Source organism: Mya arenaria, chromosome 5, assembly GCF_026914265.1.
Source record: "Mya arenaria isolate MELC-2E11 chromosome 5, ASM2691426v1".
Taxonomy (NCBI): Eukaryota; Metazoa; Mollusca; class Bivalvia; order Myida; family Myidae; genus Mya; species Mya arenaria.
In genome coordinates, this window is record NC_069126.1 from 48,346,436 (window position 1) to 48,358,630 (window position 12,195).

General features: G+C 30.2%; 1 protein-coding gene across 1 annotated transcript; it reads right to left on the minus strand.

Moving 5' to 3' along the window:
* Nucleotides 1-269: 269 nt before the first annotated feature.
* LOC128236222 (uncharacterized) lies at nt 270-11,761 on the minus strand. Its single transcript, XM_052951102.1, has 3 exons — nt 11,368-11,761; nt 1,362-1,719; nt 270-1,248 (listed from the first exon to the last, which is right to left on the minus strand). The coding sequence occupies exons 1-3, from the start codon at nt 11,494-11,496 to the stop codon at nt 1,196-1,198; spliced, it is 540 nt and encodes a 179-aa protein (XP_052807062.1). The 5' UTR covers nt 11,497-11,761; the 3' UTR covers nt 270-1,195.
* Nucleotides 11,762-12,195: the final 434 nt, after the last annotated feature.

Below are 12,195 nucleotides of genomic sequence, written 5' to 3' on the forward strand. Positions count from 1 at the left end.
ATATTGTTTTGAAAGGACAGATGTCTTAATCTTCCCCAAAAGATGAAATAAATTGAATTAAAACATATACATATCTAAGAAACAAATCCGATTCTTAAACCAAATCAAACTATCTTGATAGTTTTTATGATAAATGTTTAAGAAGGAAATATTAAATAAAAAGGTAAAATTTGTAAAAAAATCACTTCCTGTTTTCAGAAATGCAAATAACTTTCTTTAAATGGAAGCACTACTAACAAAGCTTCCAGACATTGTTAATCGGGTATATCATGAATATTTTGTTACAAAAACAGTATTCTTTTTGTAAACAGATTTTTTCAAAACAACGCAAACGCGTTTTGGTTTTAAAAAAAATGAAATCTTCTTTCATAAAAAAAATCTCCTTATTTCACCTATGTTGCAGAAGATACATGGATTATGCATACTAAATATTATTAATAACCCCGATAATGCTTAATTAGATTTTTTGTCTTATTTCCTTTTTTATTGCTCCAGGGATTTATAAGTACAACATTCATCAGTAAATGTCCCCAGTGAACTCTTGAATTGCTGCCCGATTCAAGGCGGTGACCCTAATATCTATAGATAAATAGACGTTGATTAGTGTGTTGTATATCAGTTTTGTTTCTACGTTTTTCGTCTGTCGTTCAGCGTGAATTTGGCCCTTTAGACACTTATGCCCTTGAACGGAGTAATTGTTGGCTTCAGACGTCTGGGATTGTCGATTATTTTCATTTGTATCGTTTCATGTAAAGAACAAGTTAAACAGATTTTAAAAGACCTTTTCCATACATTTGCACTTTGATTTCTTATTTACGCCATACAAATGGTATTTTGTGTTTCTTAACTTAAACCGTCACTTTAAAATATAAACATTAAACTTGTCTACTCATTAACAAGACAATCCCGAAAAAGTTTGTATCTCTTGTTTAGAATGATAACATTTAGATAAAGAATACGATGAGAAAAAAAGAAAGAGAACATAATATTGAATTATTGTGTTTGTAAACATTGTAATTTATACTTAACACCATTATTTTGGCATCACGTGATGATGTACACAACATAACTGTAATCATAAGTTGCAACTAATAAACATGTTTTAAGATTGTGTCTGCTGTTCATTTGCGTTTTGTGAAAATCATCCAAACATCTGCAATGTGCAACGAAAGTGTTCCCAATCGGTGAAATAAATCTATCTTCCTCTCAGAGCCGTGAAAGCAAGTCGTCGTTTTACCTTGGCAAAATCTGAAACATAAGTAAATATCCGTTATAACAAATGTATTTAATTAATTTCACGATTGATTTCATTTTATAACGGCAAATTTATAACATATAAATGGAAATAAACATATAAATACCGTTGTCTCTAGACGTCATCCATAATTTCGAAGGGCCATTCCAATTTCGTGCACGAGTCATCGGCCGAGGGGATATAAGGTATGGGTGGTAGGAATATCCAAATCTCTTTGCCCGTGCGCCAACGAGTTTGTTTAGCACATCTCGATTAACACTGCGTTTGTAATCGTTTTCATTCCGATAAGAGCCAACCAGTTGTGATATGATTTCATTCTCGATCTCATTCGAGTCTGAGGACCAATCCATGTCATTGTCCAGCGTGTGTCCGTATGCATCGATAGTATTCCGTTGATCATTGTAGCTAGGAAACAGTCTATCGGATATGTCAGTATCTCCGTTTAATACGCCATCACCGTAGAGCTGAAAGTATAATAAAAAAGAAATATAAGCCATGTCCCTTATTGAACGAGTCATACATTGAAACACAGGAACAAACATGTTGAGCTTCCTTTGTATTCTTAATGGCAACACCTAGAGCAATTTATTTAGTTACTTGTGATTTCAGAGTTTGCCCTTTTTCGTTAGTAGAGGCTTATTTCACTTATACGAATGAGCACGTTATTGTCAAGGAACGATTTTATGGCAATACAGATTTCAATAAATGCCTAACAAAGTTTATTTTTGTATGTATCTTGATTTCTTTTTCATACATCATTGCTAGAAGAAATGGCACATGTGATTGGTATCATTGTTTTCGTGTGTTATTATCATAGTTTTTGACAGACATTTTTTGTCAAGAATAGTATAGATAGACTTGACTATGACAATAAGTCTATGAACCTTATTATAGGTCAAGTATAGAAAAACAACATTGCCCGAAACAATGACCTTCTATGGTAAACATGGACCATTGGCGACTGGAGAAAAAGAAAAATGATTTTAAAACATATAACAAGGCAGTTTCCTAATTTGAAAACTACGTAATGTAACTACTTAGTTAAATGTTTAAAAATTATATATATATATTATTATTTTTCTCGAGTAATGTCCCTTTGCAAGATGAAATAATTAATCAGGATAAAAAATCATCAATTAGTTATATTTGTCTTGATATGTTTATGTCTCGAATAATACAATTGTTTATGATTGATCTTCAAAAACAGACCTCGCTGATCACAGTCCGTTTAACAAATTTATCCCTAGGGTATTTTTCAGTTGATGTTGTTTTATCATCTGTTAGAATCTGTTGCTTCCGAATACCATTAAGTTTCTTTTCGGGAGGTGATGAATATTCATTTGTTAAATCCGTTTAATAACTGTGTACAACCACTTAACACATTGGAAGTGGAAGAGGCGTGTATTACTATAAATACCAAAACAAAGGTATATGTAGTTTGGTGTAAAAAGTGTTAAACTGTTTTAATATTGCATTTTCCTTTTAAATGCAGAACCAAAATGGGAACATGTTATTTATATTGACTTTGTGCATTCAGACATAGTGAAATAACCTTAAACATCAGAAGCCATTTATAATAGACATATTATACAACTGCATGCATAGATATCGGAAATATCACACAGTAAAATAATATAATTTGGCTGAATACGGAGAAAAAAAGGACTGAGGAGTGTTGTCATAGCAACAACATATTCCTTGCAATAATACAAGTATTTAAGGGTAACTTAATTAGCAAAATTCCTTTTACAGTAACCTATCAGTAACCTATCTTCACAAAGCTCAATTTCGTACTAATCTTTTTAGTTTAACTGTGAGCAACTCAATTGTATTATACTCCATGGGTTTTTTTTAATATCAGCATTTGTTATGCAAAAATAGAAGAAAATATGCGAATACAAAGTTCATAATTTGCGCGGTGTCAAACATTAATTTTACATTACAATTATATTATGCCGACAAAGGATTTTTTTCACAAAATTATTACGTTACTAAAGGTTACAATATTGCAAATGTTTTGAATGCAATTTTGCAAATGGATCAACGAGTGTTTGATAAGTTAACTTGATATTTGTATACTATAGTTTCAAGCAACATTATACTATCAATGGGCATACTTAAGCTTTAAAAAGGGACAACTCAGTAGCTTTCACAAATTACAGACTCAATTGTTAACTGAACTAAACATTTAAGAATCCTCGTTTTGTGAAACATAACCACATGATTAAACTCAAACAATACGTTGACTAGTTATATCAATTGTCTACGTTGCATACCAGCATAAAAATGAGCTATGTTTAAATCATGCAATAAAATTGATAAAATATATATTCTGTACAAAACTAGGGACATTTTGTACTATATTCTAAGGAAATGTCCGTGTAGGATTATTCGCACCATTTGAGGTATTTGCCCTGTTCTTCCTGATGATACATGTACCTTTTGGGTTGGGTACCGAATGTTGACTTTAAAAGTGTGTTACTACAATTGCTCTTATATTTATCATTTATAAACTTGCAATTCCTCTTCCAATGAAACCACACTTGTAAGGGGTCACGGGGCATCAAAAATGTACATAAGGTTTTTTCATGTTTGTGTTCCTTAAAGTGACACTCTTATACAACATCAATACATACAAATGTATAATTAACATAAATTTTTAGTAGTACATCATTAACTACCTACTAAATAATGCATTTTTGGAGAATACATATTACTGGTAACAAGATTGCAATCGTGTATTCAATAGCTGAAAACGCAATCATAATAAATGATTGGTAAAAGCTAAAAGATTTACTGTGATCTACTACAGTCTCATTAAGTAAAACCTTCCATGTTTTCTGCATCTTTCATTTAAATTAAACTGGGTATCCTTTATAAGATCCATTATTTCGACATGTATTAATTTTTTTTTGGTAAATCAAAACATTTGTATTAATGGTGGTAAATCTTAATTGGGAATAAGAGTGCATCTTTAAACAAGCTGAAATTATTGACGGCTAGACTTATCCCTGTGAATAAACACAGTTTTACTAGTTGTGATATTTTTCTCATTTTTTCTTTCTAAATGTCAATTCATTTAATATTATCTCTTTTTAAATGATCTAAACAGGAAAACGCATTAAATCTAATCAACACAAACCAAAATATGTTAGTTTTGATGTATTCCCGTGCAAAAGTATGGATTGTATGAACCTTACAGATCTTGACAAATTTAACATGCCATTAATCATTATTAAATAATGGAAACAATAGCGTGCTTTGATATGATCAGAATAAATCTCTTTCCAGTTTTAAATCAGTTGCTTCTCCATTCTGTTTTAGTAAGAGCAAATCATTCTGTCAGCGGTATTTCATACGCAAGAAGTCAAGTGTTAATGAACATGGCATTTTGGGAGTGTACGATATTAAACAAAGTCAAGGCATCATGGTTCATGCGGTTGAATGATTATGATAGTACATACTTTCCTCTTAAATAAACGATCAATATTGAACGTATTGCTTCGGAAAGAATGAAAAAAGTATTCAACTCAACGGTTGATATATGGGATTGATAGAATCTACTAATAGACCGAAAAACAGTTGGTGTTCTGTTTTGTGCTCGGTCGAATGACAATGTAAATTAGACAAAAAAAAAACAAGCAGTCGTTGTTTTATATTTGGTCGGATTTAAGGAAACTATAATAGTATCATCAGATAAACATATGCATGACGTGTTTGACACTAACGGCATAAGCTCAGTATTATTTATCGACGATACACGTATGGGAGTTTGATCAAATAGATGGGTACATTTACAACTCGGTCATACCCATCAAAAAGAAAGTTAAGAGTTCAGGTTTGCATCCGATGTGATAAGCAGGCAGAGATAGAGGGGATTGCTGAAAAAGAGGAGGCGTTTAATAGGAGGGCTGTAACTAATGTTGTTAATAACCTGTGGCCCAACCGTTTTACAAAATCAATTATTAGAATTAAATCCGAATATCTATCATTATAGATAAGTTTTGTTTTGTTTTTGTGTATATTCTTATTTTGTTCAACAGTTATATAAACTAAATCTTCCTTAAATTGAATAAAAAATATACGAGCGTCAATTTTGAAGTTACCTGCTAAGTGACAACACCACACACGGTAACCCTTGTTGATGACGGAGAATGTCTTGATTGCAAAAATATTTTATGATTTAGAATGGTCAAAAAGCTAAACAATTTCATTCAAAATATATTTTTACTTCAATCGGTGTATCTGCTCGAAATGATTACAAGTAATAGTGTTGATATTACGGCCGCTTTGCATTCCTTCACCTAATTTGATCAAACCAATAGGATAATTGTGTTTCTTATTTCTATCGTAAGTTAATCGGGTGTCTATCTTACACGACTTAAGCCCAATATTTATTTGAAATTATACAGAAACAAGTCCAGTAGTCGACAGTTTAAACATAAACTTTTCCAAACTTTAATGCAGTTCTTGTTTGAAACTAAAGAATCCCACACCTGCCTAAGCAAATAAAAGGTTTACAACTGTGTGATCATAGAGTTTCATAATGAAAAGTATCTTTGTACTAACTCTGGAAATACTGAAAGAAAAAAATAATTAAGAATAACAATACATGAACATTATATATTTGCTCAAATCTTCTTCCAAATGATAACTCTGATAAGTAAAATAATGAAATTAAATCACGATTATTTTAATCTCGATGGCTTTAAAGAAGAATAAGGATAAGACTTATATTACATAACTAGCATTTAAAGCAACTAACGTAATTCTTGTTCCGAAGTACTGTATGTAAGTTGTAAAATCCAATTGTTCGTTGAGTAGAAGAACATGTAGTTATTGTGTTAACCTTGACATTGAAAGCAAACTATCAGTGTTGCGTTCGAATAGCGTTTAAAAGTTCCAATTGGATATTTTTAAAAAGCACCTAGTTATTGGCTTGTAATGCAAATAGATGCAATAAACGCTATATTTCGAGAACGAATAGTTCATTTGAGAGTATTGGGAGTATATAAAGGCTAGTTCTGACAGTTTTTATCTTCGTTTAAAACCCTTTAATTTGTGTCTTGGATATTAAAACAAATTTAAGACTCCTTATGGGCCTGCAGATGTGGTAATACAATATCAATATATGCGAACATGTCGCTATAGGGTCCTATCAATGCTGACGTATGAAATATTACATGCGAATTCCTAACGATAAAGCTAACGAAATGGTCTCTCTTGGTTAAATTTAAAGGCCTTTTCCCTGCTCAATTTATTTTCCCTTCGGAACAAATTCCATATTCATATCTCATGTTGTTTTGGGAAATGGTGCATGACTTCAAATGAATTGACTTCGAATGAAAAGTCATATTCATTCTGTGGATGAAAATAGTTTTTTTTTTGATAATAGTGATTTCAATCAGCTATATTTAACGGCTTGTTCTCAAATAAGGCTTATATTTTATTGCTTATAGTGATTGAGGGTTATTATTTATAAAATGGTTTACTTCAAAACTGTATGAACTGCACAATGAAGAAAGTTCCATTAACCTAGACATTGTCTGTAATGTTGGTACGATGATGCGCAAGAGCGTGGTCTTAATTTGTAAGGGAAACCATCGAATCCGAAAAAGGGAACTTTTTCGATTTGGTGTCCACCCAAAATAAACTACTTGGAACCCCAATGAACCCTTTTTTCAATTTCCATTCCATTTACGAAGCTCATCTTAAAAATATGCTGTGTGTGTGCGTGTGTATATTATTCATGTCTCATGTCGAGAACACGGAGCCAATATTTATACTACCCACTAATAATTTTGTCACATAACAGTAGGGTTAATTAACTTCTGTCGAAGGGAATCATGTATCATTCAAAGATGATATTTATACTAGGTTTGTTTCTAATAGCACTTGTTTCCTGAATGCATATGGTTGTAATTCGAGATATCGTTAATTATACATTTTTGATCATTGTTCTCATGTCTGGAGTTCACATGTTAGCTTTTTCTAGATCACCCACTTTCAACTTTTGTTGTAAGTAGTAAGAATAAGAAATAATATACTTTTTAAATGATCAAAATCGCGATGATAATCACATGACACAAACTATCGTATTGATTAATTAACAAGAGAAGCTACAGAGTCGAACCAAGTAGCCTTAATTTAACCAGGACTATGATAAAAGGCGCAATGACCAAATAAAACAACGTCACAAGACAAAAGGACACTACACGAGTACCGAATAATTGTTTTTATTTAGCACAGAATATCACATCAAAGTTAATATAAAACAACTACAGAAACAAGCTCAGTAGCCAAAAGTTAAAACATAAACCCGGTTTAATGGCACAAGCGCCAAAGACACAAAAACAAAGATTAACAAACAAGATACAGGTGACAACAGCACAATATTTAACAAACAACACAGTGCATATATACTATATAAAAAAACTAAGTGTGTTTATCAAGGATGGTTGGGTACCGCCTTGCAGCGGTCAGTATAATGTTAATCACAAACGAATCATATTTGGCGGCTGTTTAACTGTCCTAAACAGAGCGTATAGATTAAAAAGGATTATTACCCATTGTTATTTTATCATAGGTTAGATGAAATAAGAAACCGCTGAGTAACATGCCCTATATGTATTTTATAAATGGAAATATACTGTAATTTTTCGGTGGCTGAAGTGACATGATCAAAATGCTTATACAATTATCGTCATCAATGGGATTATGAATGGACTGCTTTTGCCGTGTAATAACAACAGGAATATTTATCTTTTTTGGAGAATCGATATGATAGATAACGCAAAGTTACGTAAGGATCCGTTATATTGCTGAACACGTTATGTGTTTTCAGAAGCATCAAGATGAAGCTTTAACACACTATATAAATGATATGATGTATACTGGTACATTGAGCTCATTCCATTTGTAATTCTGAATGGTCTTTAACGATAAATTTTATTTCATTAACTTATTTCACTGTTAATTATAACACTATGACAAAAACATTACATTTATTCAGGATTAAACGTTAACAATATTTAAAGCCAACATAAATTATATATCATATTGTCATAAACAGTAAAGTCATTGGGCAATGGTGATATTTTGCAGTATTAATTGGATATATATTTGTAAAAATGGTATCTTGTTCGGTTAATGATCGTAATAAAGTATATACATTTACTAATATATACTAACATTTCGTATATATTTTTCTAGAATCTGATGACATCAAAGTTAATATATACTCTTGTTTTGTTGAGCAATGGAAAAAAATGCTATAAAGTATTCTTTTCTTAAATTATATAATTGGAACTTTCAAATTCAAAAGGCCACTGTAAACGTTAAGGTCATGGAGATAGGTTTGTTTTATATCGAACACATACTTTGACAGAACCATACATTGCTTGTCTGGCGTTTAGAAACCACGTTATTATATTTCCAATAATCCGTTTGCAGCATAGATGTGATCTAGGGATTTATCGAATAAATTTCCATTATCGATAAAACAACAATATTATTATATATTCAATCAATAGTCGAAACTCGTTTTTAAAAGCGAAATCGATTAACGATGATTTTTGTCATTTCTTCTGTTTCAGTCTGTACATCTATTTAGCAATACTTGTGAATACATTTTTGAAAGAATGTTTATAAGTGTCCATTGCATCTTAATCGTATGTTGCAAAACTGAAAAAGCAATGAGCTAGGAGCACTTTTGACACGTTATTGCATCCTTTTTATAATACTAATCAATTTTATGTTTATTTTTTTATAATCTGTAATCGAAATGAACTCAACATGTTTGCATGCGAGGAAATGTCAAATACAAAGTATCAATAAGCTCTGTGTTTAGGTCTATTTCAAAGAGCAAAATGAAATACGAGGGAGGTTGTAGATAAACTTAAGCAATATTCCATTAGGATAACGCTAAGAGAACAATTAAAGGCTAAACTCTTTGGCTAAATCTTAAAACTTTACAAGTACAACATAAATAATACCCATCATGAATACGATATGTCACATATCAATTTGTTCAATCAAGTTATTCTAAATGAAAAAGTAGACATTATGACACAAGTAGTACAAAGATCGTTTAAAATACTTTTTTCCATCTACTAGCGTGTTAAGAAACTTTTTGGAGATAGGTAATATATTTTTCCAATACATTACTTAACATTACTTTAAACATTGGAAAAAGTACATATATTGGAATTTTCCTGGAAAGGGTTTCAATTTTTTTTTACATTTCATATAATGGACAGTCGCATAATAACCACGACATAATAAAGATGGAAACATCTTACACGGATATTTCATAACTGCAGTAATTTAATGAGTACGAAATTGCATAACTAGTCTTTTTTTTAGATTAACCGATTCAAAGTACGTACAGGATACTTCCTTGGAAAATATCTATAAGTCAGAATCTAACCCAAGACCACTATATTCATAGAGAAAAATCGAGGCGTATTTTAAAAACTCAGATTAAAAAAAGCATGCACAATTAAAATCGTACATCTTACTCAAAACGAAATACATGGAAAACGCTTTTAAGTAAATTGTCTATTGATTATACACAAAGAAGCGTTTTTCTGAAGAACAATTTTCCTTTCGGTCATTACCAAGCTCTATGATATGAATATATGAATATTCAATAAGTAAATTATATTTATTATTACCAAAAATATATAATATTATACACAAACTAAGTAACATAATTGAGAGTCATGATTAGTTGATATCAATTTGTAATTTAACTAATTCAAGCTTCAAGTTTTCCAATATCATTTTCCTGTTTGATAATAATTTTAGGAAAGTATGTATTATTACAGTTTTATTATTTGCAAGGTGCATGCTACTTTAAACGTATGAATGCATGTATACTAAACTAGCATGTTTTTTTGTTATTATAGAACTAAATCCTTGTTGTTTTTACTAGTGTTACAATTATGTGTGATAGGTAGCTGTTACGTTAATCAACATGATTCTGATTAATTTAGCTTTTTGTATTCCTTATTACTGCTTTATTGGCGGTTAATCGATAATAGTGCCTTTATATCATGTTGCTATACAATTCCTTCTTTAAAAGTTAAACTAATATTTGAAAATCACAAAGCCATATTTGCTTTTAAACTCTCATTACAATCCCTTCTTATGCTGATCCAACTTGTTTGCTTTAATAAGTCGATAATAATTACCTCGAGTATGACATACGCACGATATTTTCAGCGATAGCGTGTTTATATTCATGGTAATTATAATACGACGAAATGAGGCGAATTATTATTGAAATTGCATGAAATCCTTCAATAGAAAAGAAAAAAAAACAAGAATAATAACAAATGATTATAAATTTATAATAATGAAAATATAATAATACAAAAAATGATAATGAAAGAACTGCTAAAAGCGGCGAATAATTAATTGAAATTGCATGAAATTCATCAAACGAAAGAAATAGTAGCATTAATGATAAAAACTGTTAAAGAATGATATTAAAAAAATAAAGAAATATGATAAAATAATAATAAAAATGATGATAATAATAGGAATAATAATAAGTAGAAGAAGAAGAAAAAGAAGAAGATAATAATAATAATAATAATAATAATAATAATAATAATAATAATAATAATAATAATAATACCGATAATAATAATAATAATAATAATAATAATAATAATAATAATAATAATAATAATAATAATAATAATACTCATAATAATACTCATAATAATAATACTCATAATAATGATTATAAAAATAATTATAGAAATAATAAAAACTCTATAAATAATAATGATAATAATTGAAATATACATGATTATAATCATAGTAATAATGATTGTTTTTTTGATAATGATAATAATAATAATGAAATAATGGTTATAAGAATAGTTTAAAAGATAATTATAACATTAATCATAATAATAATAATAATAATAATAATAATAATAATAATAATAATAATAGTAATAATAATAATAATAATAATTATAATAATAATAATAATAATACAATAATAGTAATAACAAAAACAAAAATTATTGCACCAATAATGATAACTGGCTGCGTGTTTTATATTTCGTACGTCTACAAATTAAACTTCATCTTACCTGTTGAATGCTGGTACCATCGTTCAGGTATGGCAATCCGAGTATAGAGGGCATATATACGAGTAATATAGCAAGATGTGAATACTTGCTCAACGTCTGCAAGAAAGTCGCTAAACGTACTGTCACCATTTCTAACCTGTTATTACCCCTTTTGTACTCTATCCTAACTTTCTTTCTCGTGAGCTTGTTCTTTCCTGCTTTAGAATGAATATAGTTGTATCTTATATAACAAACTTAGTTTCCGATCTTTATTATTAAATCTGAATTCTAAAAGCAAAACCGTAATTGCATTAATCCCATTGCATTTTCGAAGCAAATCGGTGTTATCGGATCATGTCATTCTCCATTCTGCCTAAGGAATACTTCAGCAATTAATATACGCGAAACAAACCGGTAGGCAAACGATCCGATATTTACTTCCAGCAGTGACTATTCATGAAGGTGAAGCTGGTAATAATAGTTAGGCGTTTCTTATCCTGCTGAGCCAATGAGAGAACGTCTGTTGTCTAGGGCGATTCCCTACGCGTTTTTAATCTATTTCAGATATAGAAAATGATTGATTAAAAACTATCAATTTTACCACGGGAAAGGAAATTAGGAGCGGAAAAAAGACCGTTTCATATACGTCGATGATATGTCGCGGATATATACTGGTAACATGAGTTACCCATATAATTAACCACACCGTCGCTCTCTGTCTTGATCAAATATTCCTCTGACCACAGGAGTGCCGGGGAAAACACGCGATTCGATTCCATTATTATGATCAATGTATATAGTGCGAGATGTAAACATGTTCATGCTAAATCAATAATTTCATATATAAAG

Bases quoted from the DNA above. Each gene is read 5' to 3' on its own strand.
- LOC128236222 (XM_052951102.1), bottom strand. From the start codon at position 11,496: ATGGTGACAGTACGTTTAGCGACTTTCTTGCAGACGTTGAGCAAGTAT. The intron at 1,720-11,367 runs GTAAGATGAAGT...TTATACTTTCAG, and splicing joins ATGGTACCAGCATTCAACAG to CTCTACGGTGATGGCGTATT. The intron at 1,249-1,361 runs GTATTTATATGT...CTTATGTTTCAG, and splicing joins GATGACGTCTAGAGACAACG to ATTTTGCCAAGGTAAAACGA.